Source organism: Elephas maximus, chromosome 18, assembly GCF_024166365.1.
Source record: "Elephas maximus indicus isolate mEleMax1 chromosome 18, mEleMax1 primary haplotype, whole genome shotgun sequence".
NCBI lineage: Eukaryota > Metazoa > Chordata > Mammalia > Proboscidea > Elephantidae > Elephas > Elephas maximus.
This window is the reverse complement of record NC_064836.1, coordinates 15,925,638-15,943,750: the sequence shown is the minus strand read 5'-3', so window position 1 is coordinate 15,943,750 and position 18,113 is coordinate 15,925,638. Positions and strand designations below refer to the sequence as shown.

Below are 18,113 nucleotides of genomic sequence, written 5' to 3'. Positions count from 1 at the left end.
GTCCCTACTTGAACTGCTGGTCCTTAGTGCTGCGTGTCTTGGCCAGGAAGCGCTCTGCCAGCTTCTCCAGGTTGCGAGAGTAGTCCATCTCGATCTCAGCCTTCTTTCGGAAGAAGTCCTGGAGGTCCTGCAGCAGCTGCACCCGGAGCTCGCACTGCTGGTCCAGGCATTTCATCTGCTCTGTGAGCTGAGCGCGGATCTCTGCAGCAAAAACACGGGAAGACAGTCAGAGGGAGATCCCTAAACCAACAACCATACGTGTCAACATCCACTCACCTTCCATTTAGTCATTCCCTGTCCCCTGGAGAACTCAAAGGCCTTAATAAAAAACCTAAATCCTAACTGGGTACCTAATGGCCTTAATAAAAAACCTAAATCCTAACTGGGTACCTAATGGGGTACTTCCAAAAAGTCTATGAACTTTTTTCAGACTAGTGAGGAATACTGTGAACCAGGAATCTGTCGCATCATTTAAGAGAAACTGCTTATTAGACAGAATACTCACAGCTACCTTTTACTGAGCAACTTGCTGTGTTTCCGGCACAGTCCTGAAAGCCCAGAATAATTACCTCCCAGCCACCTATGAGGTAGGTGCTACTTTCACTCCCATTTTAAAGATGAGAAAACTGAGTCTTGAAGTCAAGCTATTAAGTCGTGGAGCTGGGATTCTAACCCAGGCAGGCTGACTTTGGAGCCCAGGCTCCTGTCTATATTGCTTCCTCACACCATTTCAAAAAGGTTTTCAGCAACTTTACAAAGTAGGGTGAGGGTCAGGATATTTTAACAGAGGTAGGAAAGAACTTGCCCAAGGTCAAATGGTAGCAATCAAGAATGAAACAAGCTCCCAGATTCTAGCCAAACAACACATTCACCGTAACTCCGATTCCATAGTTTCCGATATCACAGAATGTAAATCCATCTTCAAAAGGCTGACTTAGAGACTTTTCACCAGCAATTATCACTCATATCTCTGTTGCTTCACCCTCACCAATGCCTTAGAGCTTCCACTGTGTCAGAGTTAGAAACATTTCTGGTTATGCTCTAACTGGGCAGATCTCTGCTGGCCCAGAGTCCTCACACAGAGCTAGCAAAAACCCCTTTTCTCTGGAACTGCAGCCATAGCAGCTCCACAATGCAACCAGATCTGCCTCAAAAGCAATACTGCATTTGTTACCGACAAGACACACGGATCAGACAGGAGTGTAGCAGGCAGACCTGGCACCCACAGAAAGCAGCCTGCCAAAGCCAGGCTGCTTTTCAGCTCAGAGAAGGTCTGCAAAGTGTACCCTGCAGAAGGGATGTTCCGATCCCCATCTGGGTCAGAACAGAGCCATTTCTTTCATCCCCTTCGCCTGCAGGCCTGCTGAGTTCCAAGTGCATTAGGATGGGACAGCAACTCCAATCCCGGGAAGAACGAGCACCTGTATTAATGCCTTTCCTTATGCGAGCTCCAAATTCACTCCCAGACAGTATGGTGGTAACGCCACGTTACGCTACGCTGCGTAACACAAGGAGGGGTCTGGAGTTTCACCCAAGGTGTGGCTAAATCAGAAGCAAACCCTGGACTGGGCCTGTGGCGGTCAAAGGTTTGCCAACCGCTCCTTTTATGAAGCAGAGGGGCGTGTCAATGGTGCGTTCAGCTTTGCCTTGGAGTAGCTGGGGGGTCCATCATCTATTCCCATCTTTGTATTTCTGTTTTTACATACAGCAGTCTGCAGCACAAGTATTTGGTCTTTTGTGGGTGATCTTAGGCCCATAAATGCAGTTCTCACCTTCTTTATCCCTGCACCTCCCCCTCGCCAACCACCAATGCTAAGCAGCCCTGCAGTGACCTCACCTGAACCGAAAGCAAGCCCCGTGGGATTGCTGCAAGCAGACAGGAGGCTGTGCAGAAAGCCACCTACCTCATTGCTCCACAAAGCTCTCTTGTCCTGCTCTTGTCAGAGTCTGATTACAATAGGGGGTGGGGGGAAAAGATCTGCAGAGGTCATGTCAGGCATCTGGTTCCTAGAGCCAGGGATTTCGGGGCCTCTTACAGGCAGCAGCCTTGGTTGAGAGCGTTCCTGGAGGCATCTGTCCCCTTTCTATCTATCTGTTGGTGAAAAGCCGCCAGTAGTGGTCCGTGCGCTGGCAGGCTGTGAGCTGAGGGGGCGTTCAGATGCTCTGGGAACCTGCCCGTTAAATAAGAACTGGGGCCTCACAGGGCTGAAAGGCTCTCCAGTGACTCAGTCTGTAACAGACGTGCAGATGGATGTGGACGGCATTGCGGCTTTCGGCTCCCTCCAAGTCACCTGAAACTCCTTTACGATTTGGCCTCAATAATCTCACTAGCCAGTGCAGCAGAACGGGACACGCAAGACTGGATGAAACCTCACCCCCATGTCGGAAAAAAAAAAGGAAGGCTAGGAAAATTCCCATGATGCCTGTGAAGTTCTAGAGGTAGGCCACCCCAAGGTGGTCCTGTCCAAGGAACAAGCCCTTCGCAGGAGGCCTCTGAGGTCCCTGAATTCACCTCAGAAGCCCCCAAGCACATCCAGCCTGCACACTTGGACTTCCGCTCTGACTCTCCCAGGTGCCTCGCTGAGTGAGTGGAGCCCTGGTGGCGTGGTGGTTGTGTTTAGCTGTCAACCAAAAAGATTGGCAGTTCGAATCCACCAGCCAGTCTTTGGAAACCCTATGGGGCAGTTCTATTCTGTCCTATAGGGTTCCTGTGATTCGGAATCAACTCGACCACAACGGGTTTGGGTTTTTGGCTTTCACTGAACGGGCAGCGCACCCTGAAGGGAAGGGAGCAAGTGTTTACCCCACGCCTTTTATGGGCCCTCATATACATCACCTCATTTAATCTTCACGAACAGCCTGTAAGGGATCTCCGATTATCCTGATTGCGCAGATAAGAAAATTGAAGTAAGATGGTAATTTACCAAAAGGTCATACAGTGAGGTAAGTGCAGAGCTGAAGCTGAATTAAGGCTTGCCTGGCTTCTCAAAGAGGTTGATAGTGGGGGCAGGAAAACAAGAGAAACAGAACACCAGTTTGGAGTCTCTGGGCGTATTTCTGAGTACATCATAGTGACTTAGGCTCCCGCCACTGGAACTTCCCCTTCACCTTGCACCTGAGGGGTGATTGAGCCCCTCAGAGTCAAGTCTGGACCAGTCCACTGACTCATGAGCTAGCCCACACCAGGGCTGGATCCCTTCCCTGCTTCCTAGATCTACCCTACAGGGCAGCTCTGCAGGAAATGCTTTCCTTAGCCTATGAGCACACGCTGAGGTCTGCCAGCAAGCCCTGAGGACCGGGAAAGTGGGGAAGCTACGGCCCCACCCCTGATCCGGGAGAAGAAAAGTCTCCGCTGATAGATACCGCCTGCCATTCTAGGACACCACTGAGCATCCTCCCTGCCCCCACCTCCTGGAAGGAGAAGGCTCCCTTGCTCCCACCCTCAGAGCAACTACGCGGATGTGTAAGAGACCCTAGCCACACCTGCCCCCAGCTGTGCAGCTCTAAGACAGAACGGCTGCCCTGTCCAGTGCAGAATGTGCTGCCTCAGGCTTTTGCTGCCACTACTGCTGTCGCTGCTGCCACAAAGACAAGCAATGGTTCCCAAGAAAACAGCTGTGCTGCCCCAGTGCTCTGTCCATGCACATAAGGGGCAGGAAACAATAGGCCACTGAATGCCAGCACGCCTGGGCCATGCACCCAGCCCAGAGGCCCCTCTGTACCCTGGCCTACCACCAAGCCACTAGGGCAGAAAGAAGAAAGGGGCAATTTATAAAAACACGAAGGAATTCCCCGCAGTTCTCTCATGTGTTTAGGCGAGCCTGCACGTGCACATGTGTGCACCCTTACAGACACACACTACTCATGCAAAACGTTTGGCCCACGTTGGGGTCTACCAGACCAACTTAAGATGCTTCACAGGTCCAGTTTAGAAGGAAGAGAGTTCTTGAGAGCTATGGGGATGAAGGGATCCTTGTAGCTTCTGTCCCTAGAACTATATGAGAAGTCAAGCTCTAATTCCTAGAAGTTGTTATATCTAAAGGTACGAAAGAATTCCTTGTCCGTCCACAAAGCTAAAGAGCCAAGGTTCCCACGAACTACTTGGAGTGGCACGTGCCAAAAACGAACTCCCCTGGGAATCCAACACTGCCTATTTATTCAGCAAATATTCACTGAGCCCCTACTGTATGGCGGGCCCTGTGCCAGGTGACAGGGACAGGCCTGCTTGACAGGGAAGAAGGAGAGAGAGCAAAGAACACTCTCACTGCCCTTGTGTTGAATGTTTTTTACTGTAACAAAGCCATGGTAATGAGAAGCCCCAAGCTGACAACTAAAGACTGAAAAATCATCAGTAGCAGACAAAAAGAAATCAAGCAACAAGTCTAAGAAAAATTCAAAATTCAAAAAATTCAAAAAAAATTCCTATTTTTTTAATGATACTTGACTAAAAGGTGCAGTTTCTCTTATGAGAGGGACCAAAGTTTCCAAACAAGTTTCCTGAGGATCAGAGTTAATCTTTGGCTGATATTTCTTTCTAAGATCCAAGTAAAAATTAAACTCCACCACCCTGGAATTAAATAGTGGTGATGGCTGTGGTGGTTCAGTGGTAGAATTCTTGCCTTAATTCACGGGACTTACCATAGAAGTTATCCAACCCTGGGTTTGACTCCCAGCCAATACATCTTAAGTATAGCCACATCCATCTGTCAGTGGAGGCCTGCATGTTGCTATGATGCTGAACAGGTTTCAACAGAGCTTCCAGACTAAGACAGAGGAGGAAGAAAGGCGTGGCAATCTACCTCTGAAAATCGGCCAATAAAAACCCATGGATCACAGCGGTGTTGTGCACGGGGTCACCGCGAATCAGGGGCTGACTCAACAGCAGCTAACAAGAAGAAGACGGCCGGACAACCTTGTGAATTACATGGTTCAGTGGTTTTGGAACCATTGAATCCTATAATTTAAAAGGATGAATCTTATACTATATGAATTATATTTCAATTTTTAAAAATAGATTAAAATTTTCTACATGATACTGCAAAAACTCAACTACAAAAAGACAAATAACCCAGTTAAAAAATGGGCAAAGGATATGAACAGACACTTCACTAAAGAAGGCACTGAGGTAGCTAACTGATACATGAGGAAATGTTCACGATCATTAGCCATTAGAGAAATGCAAATCAAAACTACAATGAAATTTCATCACTCCGACAAGACTGGCATTAATCCAAAAAAACACAAAATAATAAATGTTGGAGAGGCTGTGGAGAGACTGGAACACTTATACACTGCTGGTGGGAATGTAAAGTGGTGCAACCACTTTGGAAATCGATTTGGCGCTTCCTTAAAAAGCTAGAAATAGAACTACCATACGATCCAGCAATCCCACTCCTTGGAATATATCCTAGAGAAATAACAGCCTTTACACGAACAGATACATGCACGCCCATGTTTATTGCAGCACTGTTTACAACAGCAAAAAGAGAGAAGCAACCAAGGTGCCCATCAGTGCATGAATGGATAAATAAAAAAAAATACATTATGGTATATTCACACAATGGGATACTACGCATCGATAAAGAATAGTGAGGAATCTGTGAAACATTTCATAACATGGAGGGATCTGGAAGGCATTATGCTGAGTGAAATTAGTCAGCTGCAAAAGGACAAATATTGTATAAGACCACTATTACAAGAACTCGAGAAACAGTTTAAACAGAGAAGAAAATATTCTTTGATGGTTACGAGAGGGGGGAGGGAGGGAGGGTTGGAGAGGGGAATTCACTAATTAGACAGTAGATAAGAACTACTTTAGGTGAAGGGAAGGACAACACACAATACAGGAGAGGTCAGCACAACTGGACTAAACCAAAAGCAAAGAAGTTTCCAGAATAAACTGAATGCTTCAAAGGCCAGCATAGTGGGTGGGGGGGGTTTGGGGACCATGATTTCAGGGGACATCTAAGTCAATTGGCATAATAAAATCTATTAAGAAAACATTCTGCATTCCATTTTGGAAAGTGGCATCTGGGGTCTTAAATGCTAGCAAGCAGCCATCTAAGATGCATCAATGGGTCTCAGCCCACCTGGAGCAAAGGAGAATGAAGAACACCAAAGACACAAGGTTATTATGAGCCGAAGAGACAGAAAGGGCCCATAAACCAGAGACTACATCAGCCTGAGACCAGAAGAACTAGATGGTGCCTGGCTACAACTGATGACTGCCCTGACAGGGAACACAGCAGAGAACCCCTGAGGCAGCAGGAGAGCAGTGGGATGCAGACCCTAAATTCTTGTAAAAAGGCCAGACTTAATGGTCTGACTGAGACTAGAAGGACACCGGTGGTCATGGCCCTCAGACCTTCTGTTGGCCTTGGACAGGAACCATTCCCAAAGCCAACTCTTCAGACAGGGATTGGATTGGACAACGGGATGGAGAGGATGCTGGTGAGGAGTGAGCTTCTTGGATCAGGTGGACACTTGAGACTATGTTGGCATCTCCTCTCTGGAGAGGAGATGAGAGGGTAGGGGAGTTAGAAGCTGGCAGAATGGACATGAAAAGAGAGAGTGGAAGGAGGGAGTGAGCTGTCTCATTGGGGGAGAGCAACTGGGAGTATGTTGCAAGGTGTATATAAGTTTTTGTGTGAAAGACTGACTTGATTTGTAAACTTTCACATAAAAAAAATTTTTTTTTTTTTTTTAAAGTTTTTAATCCTACCAAAGAGCATGTTCTGTTGAGCACCATCCTCCCAGCTAAGGGGGAAATGGCCCAACCGACTAGGCATCAAAAGAAGGAAGGACTTTTAGGTTTCCATTTCTCCATGTGTATGGGCTGAATTTCAGTTCTGCACTGACTATTCCTAAAGCAAACCTTGGAAGCTGTGGTTGTGAACAGCAGCCTTGGCTGTGACATTGAACTCCACTGGCTGATCACCATTTCCCAAGGGCGTCAGATCAAAACCTGGCAAGGAGTGCTTCCATGCATAAGTTCAGACCCAGGCTCAGCAGACACATCCAGCACAGCTTCCCCCTGGGAAGTGCTGACTTGGTGTCCCTGCTGAGCCCTAGGTACCCGTCCTGGGAGTTAGAAGGGGGCTCATTTTCTTTTTAGGTAGATGCCGAAGAGTCACAATAAGGATGAAATTAGAAGACAAATTAGTTCTCATACGATACTAATCATTTAACAAAAATATATAGGGCCCTGCCATACCAATAATGATGTAGACTCTAAATTGTAATACCTGTCAGTGCGGGTGGCACAGTCCTCTAAAAACTGCCCTCACTCCAGGGAATTCACCAGGCAGCAGAGTACCGAGGGTGGATTTTGTTCAGCATACAGCCTTTCAATTCAGAGATAGTAGCCCCTTTCTTTCCTCCTTTCAGAATACATCTCTTTCTTCAGGAATTTTTCAGAATAAGTCATGTGGAATCTCCTTCTATGAATCCCACACTTCTGAGGAGAACGTGGAGGCGGAAGGGCAGGCTGGGAGAAAGACATAATCTTTCAGGAGACTAACATAGGGCAGGGGCTGCGACTCCCCCAGGTTCTATTCATAGGGCACAGAGCATGAGATCAGCTCAAGGCTCCCCATTGGGAATGTGGCCTGACTGCCAGTCTTTTTTTCCCAAATCTACCTCACCTGCTTTGAGCCTTTTCACAAGCACATGATGTCACCTCAGCCATCTTAGGAATATTAATTCCTATTACCTTTCCAGAGAGTTATATAAGAATACAATTGAGGCTTTCACTGGGCTCTACTCTTCGTATCTCTTACCAAGACCTCTTATCGCAACAGTAATCGGCCCCTCTCAAAACTGTTTCCCAGGAAACAAAATGCCAGAATGCCCTGCCAGGTCTTGCTCTTGACCCTGCTGGTTTGCCTTTCTATAAACTTACGGCTACAGAACTCGTAGAAGGGGGAGAGTCCTTAAAAATCCTTGTTGGACAGATGAGAGAATCGAAGCCCATTGAAGGGAAGGGAATTGCCGAGATCACACAGCTATTTAGTTACAGATCTAGGACTGGAACCCAAGCCTCTGGATCCCCAAGCCAATGTTCCTTCTTACTTATTGCAAACATTTGAGTACCAGCCAGGTGCTCTGGGAATGCAGAGACAAAAGGCCTTCCTAAAGTTAGCAGGGTAGTAGGAAAGAAACAAATAAAACCCTGTGAGAAGCAAGGTGAAATAAAATAAACATGGTCTGCAGAGCACTGTGAGAGCAGAGAGAAGGGAGACACAGCACCACTCTCAATCCACTTGCTGCTCCGCCTCTTTCGGGAACTTCCATTGCCCCTTATCTAGGAGTAGTCAGTGCTCCAAGAAGAGGCATCGTGCTACTTTCAGTAAACCCGGAAACAGCAAACACTCTTCCTCAAAGGGCGTGACTGACAGACAGGCTTTTTCCTCATTACTTTACTAAATACAACACAGAAATACTCACAGACATATTCCATCAGTTATTTCAATCAACCAACCAAGAAATATTTATTAAGCTTCCAGACTCTGTGGAGGTGGCAGAAATTTACTGCTTTTCCTTCCTTGCATCCATGTCCTCCCCCTACTCTTAGTCCATGTGATTTTGGTAAAGCTGATTCTACCCCTGACCTTTCCAAAGATGGCAGGCATTACTGCCAGGCTTTGGTTGGGAGCTACCTATACCTGGGGATAAGGAGGGTGGCAGCCTGAAACTGCTGCCATCGTCTGGCCACGAGTGGAAAACAGGTTTGAGAATGGAGCTGGCCCAGAGGAGGCAGAACTGAGAGATGAGGAAAGGAAACTTGAGCCCCTGAATCAAGTCATGGCCAGAAGCCAGCTCTATCCATGGACCATTCAGTCACACCAGCCAACTCATTCACTTTTTGCTTAAAATGGTTTACGTTAGATTTTTGGCCACTAACAAACAAAGGAGCCCTAACGGATAAAATGAGGGATTCTAAAGTATTCAGAAGTATGAAGATCCCTGTTCTCAAGGAATTTGCAATCAATTTTGTGATCAAAATACACAAGAAATTTTTAAGAACATATAATTACATACTATATAATTACAGGAAGTCTCCAGATTATGAACGAGCTCCATTCCTAAGTCTGTCTGTCTTACACATAAGTTGGAACCTTTAGGTACAGCTCTACAGATGTTTGTCTTAGCATACAGTATATAGTATACCTTTCTATGCATAAAAAACATTAAAGAAAACTTCCAGACACACTAAAACATCTTTAACATAATGTCGTTGTTATAATAATAATAATGTTTTGATGCCTGTCACAAAGTAGTACCTGTTTGTTATTACAAACCACTGTATGTGCCTTCTCCACAGTTGAGGAGATACCTACAGGGCAAACACTGACAATACTCAGAAGATTCTGTTCTATAAAAGCTTTCAGGCCAATAAGATACTTTATAGTAGGCTCTGAATTTAAAAATCCACTCTCTACCACCAGGCCGCATCTCTGCTGGGTTTTGACCTTCCTCAGCAGAGGCGGAACCCTTGTGGCACAGTGGTTAAGAGCTCAGCTGCTAACCAAAAGGTTTGCAGTTAGAATTCACCAGCAGCTCCTTAGAAACCCCAGGGGGCAGTAAAAAAAAAAAATTCTTATTTTTTTATAGGGTCACTATGAGTCGAAATCAACTCGACTGCAACGGGTATTTGGTTTGGTTTTCAGCAGAGGCAGGGAGGGTTGGCGACATGGGAAGGACGGTGCTGGGGCCAGAAGGATCATTCCACCCATCACCTCTTCACCAGACCTGTCAACACCCCATGCCAATTATGAGGCCGCTGCCTTGGGGTGCAAGGGAGAAAGTAACACTCAGGATGTGCTAAGAGCAACCCAAGGTCAGGAATCTAAGACTGCCACCCACCCCCCAGCCACCAAAAGGCCAAGAACAACCACAAGAGTGAAATCCCCAACGTGTCAGGTAGGGGAAACAGAAGCCCAGAGAGGTGCTATGATGGCCTGGGGCTACACAGCACAGAGGAGGGGGATGGGGGAAGAAGCTGGGTAAGGGAGCATTGCAGAGGCCTGGCCGTGTGCCCAACGCGGCACAGTGACTGGCTGTACAAGTACAGCGTGGCACCCTTATCCCAGCCCACCATGTGGAGCAGAGCCCATCGCTTGTGGCATGTGGATGATGGGTCTAGCAGCCCTTTCCGAGCCGGAGGGAGGCAGGTGCCATGTGGGTTCTCGGCTCGCTGATGGGGCGGCTGGGCGTACCAGGTCACAGGGGCCCACCTGCTGCTGCAGCACTTGCCCACGTGGGAGAAGCACTGCCCAGGGTGGGAGCCCAGGGGAACACCAAGTCAGTTTTTTCCTGATAGATTTTAGAGTGCCTGGTTCCTAACTACTGTTTACATAAATTGGATGTTCTAACCAGGCGACTGCCTGTATACAAGATATATAATTATGTGTTATGTAAATGTATGTATGTGTTAAGCACATGACATTAAGAATAAATCCTACAAGTGAAAAGTCTGAGGCCTCAGGAAGACCAGTGGGGACCAGCATTATTAAAGTAAGGCTTCTTGAAGAAGACTGTAGACTCTTTGAGAAGAAGAAATTTGTTTTGTTCACCACTGTCATGGATTGAATTGTGTCCCCCAAAAATATCTGTCAACTTGGCTAGGCCCAGTATTGTGTGATTGTCCACCATTTAGTCATCTGATGTGACTTTCCTATGTGTTGTAAATCCTACCTCTATGATATTAATGAGGCAGGATTAGATACAGTTATGTTAATAGACGAGACTCAACCTACGAGTTTGGGTTGTGTCTTAAGTCAATCTCTTTTCAGATATAAAAGAGAGCACAGAGACAGGGGGACCTTATACCACCAAGAAACAAAAGCCAGGAGAATAGCACATCCTTTGGACCCGGGGTCTCTGCACCGAGCAGCTTCTCAACCCAACCAGCCAACACTGATGACAAGGACCTTCCCCTAGAGCTGAGAGAGAGAGAAAGCCTTCCCCTGGAGCTGGCGCCCTGAGTTTGGACTCTAGCCTCCTGGACTATGGGAGAATAAATTTATCTTTGTTAAAGCCATCCATTTACGGTATTTCTGTTATAGCAGCACTAGGTGACTAAGACAACCACTGTACTCCTAGGACCCAGAACAATACCTGGTATATAGTAGGTCCTCAAATTTGTAGAGGGAAGGAAGGAAGAGAGGGAGAGAGGAAAAGAGAAAATAGAAGTCTGAACTAGTATTAAACCCAACTCATAGCGACCCTACAGGACAGAGTAGAACTGCCCTGTAGAGTTTCCAAGGAGCTAGTTTCCAAGGAACTAGTATTAGGAGTAGAATATCATTAACAGAAGGGTGGAGAGAATATTGTAGAGGAAGATAGCCTAAATATAAGCCAACAGATGGGAATGTGGCCCTTTGTGGGGCAGTGAGGAAGATGACCTGACGAGAACAAAGGGTGATGGCTGGCATGGTCAGAGATTAGGCCCACAGGGAGGAAGAGCTCCAGGGGCCAACAGAGTAGTTTGGGCCAGAAATGAGGCTGGTGAAAGTTTGTGTCACGATGAAGACAGTAAACAGAGTTGAAGAAAGATCAGAGTGGAGAGGGTATGCTGGATGGATTCCTAGGCCTACTAAATTAAAGAAGAGAGTGAGCATTAATGAGCAATAGGCGGCTGGACGATACAGAGGTCAAAACAAGTAGGAGAATTAAATGAGTGGAAAATTCCTGCACATACTAACACTAAACATTAGCAATAAAACATACTTTAAAGCCAGTGATTCCAAACTATCCCTCCCTTACAGGGGTAAGTTCTTAGTTATCTAGTGCTGCTATAACAGAAAATACCACAAGTGGATGGCTTTAACAAAGAGAAATTTATTTCCCCACAGTCTAGTAGGTTACAAGTCCAAATTCAGGGCATGGGCTCCAGGGGAAGGCTTTCTCTCTCTCTCAGCTCTAGAGGAAGATCCTTGTCCTCAATCTTCCCCCAGTCAAGGAGCTTCTCAGGTGCAGGAACCCCATGTCCAAAGGACGTGCTCTGCTCCCGGTGCTGCTTTCTTGGTGGTATGAGGTCCCCCACTCTCTGCTTGCTTCTCTTTCCTTTTATCTCCTGAGAGAGAAAAGGTGGTGCAGGCCACACCCCAGGGAAACTCCCTTTACCTTGGATGAGGGAGGTAACCTGAGTAAGGGTGGTGTTACAATCCCACCCTAATCCTCTTAACATAAAATTACAATCACAAAATGGACGACACCTTAGCATACAATATTGGCACATCATCATTTCAGGTTTAGTTCCACAAGCATAAACCAAGCACCTAATAATTACTGAAAAAAAGATAACCAAGGAGGGCCAAGAGATTCACTTGGCCTTTGAAATACCTATGGAACATCCCATTGGAAAAGGAAGCTTTATTCTCATTCTGGAGTCCTCAGGTGAAGTCAAATCTGGAAACATACTTTTGGGAATCATTAGTAAATAAATGGGAGGAGGTTAACCATGAAAGTGAATGCAACTACCCAGACAGAAATAAAAGAGAAGTAGGCCTGAACTGAAGGATAGCCCCATTTAGGTGAAAAGCAAAGGAAGAGGAGATAGGAAAGTGAACTGAGAATAAACAGAGATCTACAAATATGTCCAGAACTACAGAGCATTTAAATAAGAGAGCTGGGCAAAGAGTTCATTAACTTTGGCAAGCAGAAGACCATCATTACTGACGGCCTGCTGTGCTGGATCCAGCTGATGTATCACCCAAGATGCACACGGCTGCCTTGTGCATCTTGTGCATCTAACACAGCTTGTACTGCTCTGCTTGCGATGGCTGTTGGTCATTGGCGACAGCACCTTGCCTTGTAGCCATGCTGCACACCTCTCAATTCCCACCTCAGAGTTTCTCTGTTGCCACTGAGGCATGAGATTCGGAGGGACCTGCTCAGCCACCAGTCATGAGACCCAGAAATGCAGCGGAGTTGAAGTTCCATGAAATTAAATTTTGACCAACAGAAGAAGGGAGATGATGAATGAAATCTTCTACCTCCTTCTTCCAGTAGACTGTTCAGAGATGCAGTAGCTTCATTTAGTTTGTCTGAAGATGTCCCACAAGATGGAGCAATCAGCCTCTCTCAAAGCTTTGGCCAGCTTATAAACAGTCCCTTGTATTAGTTCTCCACCACCCATCTATCAGTTTGTCCTCCTCTGGTGGCTTGTGTGTTGCTATGATGCTGGAAGCTATGCCAGCAGTATTTCAAATATCAGTAGGGCCACCCATAGTGGACAGGTTTCAGCGGAGCTTCCAGATTAAGACAGACTAGGAAGAAAGGCCTGATGATCTACTTCCAGAAATTAGACAATGAAAACCTTCTGGATCACAACAGAATAATGTCCAACTCACTTGCTTGGGACATGCCATCAGGAAGAATCAATCATTAGAGGAAGACATTGGACTTGGTGAAGAAGAGGGTCAGTGAGGGTGAGGAAGACCCTTGGTGAGACGGATTGGCACAGTAGCCGCAACAGTGGACTGGCAAGTGTGCTGGCAACTCTGAGGATGACGCAGGACCAGGCAGTGTTTTATTCTATTGTACACAGGGTCGCTATGAGTCAGAGTCGACTCGATGGCAGCTGTATATCTGTAACAGCTCTCCCTCCTCCCCTGTCTTACACTTCTTTCCCCGCATTCCTGTTTCCCTGGATGGCTCTCCCAAATAAAGTGTTACCACAAAAGCTTTTGCATCTCGCTCTATTTTTCAGGGAACTTGTACTAAAATACCCACCATTGTTCTAGACGCTAGGTATACAGTCCCTTCCGTGATAAAACTTGTATTCCACTGAAAGAATCCTTGAGAACAGCTAACCAATTCTTTTTCAAGTACTCAACACATGTGCTAAGTGACTGGTTTAGTTATAACAGTGGATTTAGTTGACTACAATTCATTTTCTATGGAAAGATAAGATGACTCCACAAAAATTACAAACAAGCACATTTTATGTGTTTAATAGTAATCGCAGACACTATTTATTAAGTGCTTCCTATATGCCAGGTATCCTTGATACATCTTATCTCATTTAATCCTGAAAACACCCCACTGGGGCAGGTTTGCAGTGAAGAGCACAGACTTTGCATTCAGAAAGACCTGGGTTTTAATGCCAGCTCTGCCACTTGTTATCTATGTGTCCTTAAACAAGGCACTTAATCTCTCTGTATCTGTGTCTTTATTTACAAAATGGAGTATGTAACAGCAGCTACTTCATTTGATTACTATGAAGAAAAAAAGAGATAGTATGTAAAAAGTGTTTATTATATGTCTGGTACCTAGTAAGCACCCATTAAAAGTCAACCATGATTACTCCATTACACAGATGAGGGACCACCAAGGTTAAGACAGATCAGTTAACTGCTCAGTCACCCAGATAGTAACAGATCATGACAGTTGAACCTAGATGTGTTCAATCCCAAAACCAGTGCCCTTAACAACCCTCCTATGCCCATGAGTCTAGAAGGCCAGATAAGGGACTCCCTTTGCTTGTCCTTCATACCGAATCTAGCTGGCAATGCTGACTGAGCAACAAGAACGATGTCTGAATTTCTTCAACTTATCCAACAAAAGTCCTCATTCTTACTGTCTTTAACTCCAAATTTTTAAGTATGTGTTGGGGGTGAAGTGTGGAAACACCTTTTTTCATTTCTTCTTGAATGTGGTAACAGCAAAAAGTCAATGCAACCACCTGGAGAAGCTATTGACATGGACAGCAAAGTCTGACCTTGTAGCCAGAATGCCTGGCTCCAAAATGCCACCTCCATTGAATAAAAAGAATTGAATTAACCAGTGGCTTTCAAACTTTTGCAGCACAATACACACACACCTTTGAAAACAAACACTCCACGAAAAAATACTCATCCTTAGTTCACGCCAGAAAGACTTTTCGTATGTCTTTTTAAATCCTGGTTGTGACCCACTAATTTGATTTCATGATCTACTAAAGGATCTCAATTCATAGTTTAAAAAACTGGAATGAACCACATGACCACCAAAGACAAAACAAGAATACATAGTCTTCAAACCTTTCGGCCTTCCTTGTGGTTATTATTAAAACAGAAAGGGTCTAAGTTTCACTTCTTGCTGGAAAAGAAACGGTACTTTCTGGATCCTCCTCCCATTCCCTCCACAGTTCACGTGAGCACTAGAATTTAGAGAACACATAGGGACCAGCAGGCACATCCTGCCTACACAACTCATCTATATTGCCCAATCCAAGGTGCTACCATCCTGCACCACGGAGAGCTCTGTGGCCCACTATCTCAGTTTCATCTTCCTGATTTTTAGGCCCAGGGACTGTAGTTACCCATAGCTCCTTTGCAGCAAAGAAGTTGCTGATATAATACAATAAAACAATGCTATTACAAATTTAATAAATGGATTATATACTTATTCATGGTTAGGTTTTTTTAGAGTCCTTATCTCTTAAAATTTTTTTTTTTTTTTTTTATCTCTTAGAGATAGGTACTGAAATATTGAAGGATAAATATTGGCTGGTGTTTGCTTCAAGTAATGGAGGGGAGTAGGAATGGGTGATGAATACAGATAAAACAAGATTGGCTGTGAAGTGACAATTATTGAAGTGGGGTGATGTGTAAATGGGGGTTCATAATACTATTCTTTCTACTTCTACCTATGTTTGAAATTTTCATACTTAAAAGTGCGTAAACATCTTAATGGCATGTAAAAAAAGGCTTGAGAGATTCACAGTAAAAGAAACAGAAGATGAATGGAACAGAAAAAATATCCAGAGGTATAATACAGGACATTTTTCCTAAAATAAAAAAACTAAATCTGCGTATCAAAAAGGCCCACTACATACACCAGGAAAAATGTAGATAGAACAATTGTCATCAAGACATATGATATTGAAATTTTTTGAACTTCAAGGATAAAGAATTATTTAAGCATCACTGGAGGAAAAGGAACTCTTCTAACAAAGTAGAGGAGATAATTAGGTTGGTCTCAGACTTCTCCATAGCAACATTCAAGACCTGAAGATTAATGGAGACATGTCTAAAAACAAATCTGAGGGAGAGCAACTGTGATCCAAGAATATTATGGCAAGCTGAGTCACCACTCAAGTATAAAGGCACAGATATTTTCAAACTTGAAAGTTCTCAACCACGAGCCCCTCTTGAGAAATAGGTATCCCTACACCCAAGAGATCAATCAAAACAAAAACCATAGGAACAGGGGATCCTTGGTACAAGAACAGGTGGTTAGAGACAGCAACAAGAGCAAAGAACAGAAGAGTGCAGGTCAAAAGGAAATGTCAGAAACCCGGCCAAGGAAAAACTACATAAAAGCTAGAAAAATTGGGAAGAAAGGTGTAAGGAAGTGTAAGAATATGAATCATCTTATCCTTCCAGGCAGAGAATCAGTTGATCGGTCTAAAAGTGAAGATATAGCTGAGAATGTAGTTAAAAATATTAGTAATGACTCTAGCCTCCTAATGATTTTCTTAACCTTAGAGAGAACTTTTTTTTTTAGAGAGAATAAAATTTTTCTAAAGTTCTGCAGTTCCTTTGCTTTCATTTCAGTTTCTTTTTTTTCTGTTAACTTCAAGTAAAATTAAATTATTTTTATTTTTAAAGCACATATGGTAGATGCCATTCTTATAAAATGATTTCACTCTCACCAGCTACCCTTCTGTTTATGTGCACCCAATGTTAATACTGGGAGAGAACGAACGCCCACACGTCACCATCACCAAAGCCAGCACCTCACTCCCTCCCCACCTACCCTGTCAGGGCTTCTCTCCTAGGCCTAGGCTCCTGCCTGCACCCTAGAACTCACCCCTTCTCACCACTTGAGGCCTGTGCTCATAAAATTATACACTCTTATTTTCTATATCATCATGTTTCCTTCTCTACTGGATCATTGTTGTCATTAGGTGCCGTTGAGTCAACTCTTGACTCATCATGACCCCATGTCAGAGTTGAGCTGCCCCATGGGGTTTTCTAGGCTGTAATCTTTACAGAAGCAGGTCTTTCTCCCGTGAAGCTGCTGGGTTGGTTTGAACTACCAGCTTTCTGGTTAGCAGCCAAGCGCTACCAGGACGCCTTACTGGATAATTACCATCAGCAAACAGACATACTGTATGTTCTCCCATCTTCTTAAATACAGAAAACAAAACCAAAAACTCCACATTTTCCTTGACCTCCCTCCTGCTCCTCAGCTACTCTTTCATCTTTGCTTCACTCTACAGTAAAACTCAAAATTACTACCCATAGTCCCTGTTGCCACTTTCTCTCTTCCCTTTTCCCCTTTAGAGCACTGTCACCAGGTGCACATCCCTCCCATTCTACTGGGAAGGCTCTTGGCGTGGGTGGTAATGACCTCCACGTGACCGTGGACTACAGGCGACTCTGAGCACTGGACAGAGGTGATCACCCTGGCCCCCAGGACACCATGCTCTCCTGATTTGTCTCCTGCTTCACTGGACCCTCATTCTCAGTCTCCTTTGCTGGACCTTCCTTCTCTTCCCCAACCTCAAAATGATAAAACACTCCAGGGCTCAATCCAAGGCCTCTTTTCCATTTCCACTAACTTCCTAGCAGATCTCATCCAGTTCCTAAATTTGTATCTCCAGTCTAGACTTCTTCCTGAACTCTGACGTTTCCTCTTGGATGTCTAACAGATACCTAGAACTTAACTCGCCCAGGCTGGAACTCCTGATACTCCCCAGCCCCCGTGTTCCCTATCTTGGTAAGTAACAACTGCCAAGGAATCCCCGGGTGATATGAACAGTTAATGCACTCAGCTGCTAACTGATTCTAGTTCACCTAGAAGCACCACGGAAGAAGGCCTGGCAATCTACTTCCCAAAAATCAGTCACTGAAAACCTAATGAAAAATTCTTAGGAATAAATCTCACCAGGGACATGAAGAACTTATACAGTGAAAACTAAACATAAAACACTGCTGAAGTGATTAAAGAAGACTCAAAGAATGGGAAAGATGCTCCACGTTCTTGTATTGGAAGACTTAATTACTGTTAAGATGACAACAGTACCCAAAGCAATCTACAGAATCAACACAATCCAATCAAAATTCTAACAGTCTTCTTTACAGAAATAGAAAAATCAATCTTCAACTTTATATGGAATG

At 44.9% G+C, this 18,113-nt stretch overlaps 1 protein-coding gene across 14 annotated transcripts in view; it reads right to left on the bottom strand.

Moving 5' to 3' along the window:
• The window catches only part of SRGAP2 (SLIT-ROBO Rho GTPase activating protein 2), a 298,674-nt gene that overhangs the window by 189,181 nt on the left and 91,380 nt on the right, over positions 1 to 18,113 (bottom strand). For 13 of the 14 annotated variants that reach the window (XR_007513824.1, XR_007513823.1, XM_049858115.1 and 10 more), the window contains exon 3: positions 9 to 201. The exons of the other annotated variant lie outside the window; for it this stretch is intronic. Coding sequence is in view for 11 of the 13 variants with exons in the window: in XM_049858115.1 (XP_049714072.1) it covers positions 9 to 201 (193 nt within the window). In the remaining 2 variants the exon portion in view is untranslated. The remainder of the gene's footprint in view (positions 1 to 8; positions 202 to 18,113) is intronic. 14 annotated transcript variants of the gene reach the window in all.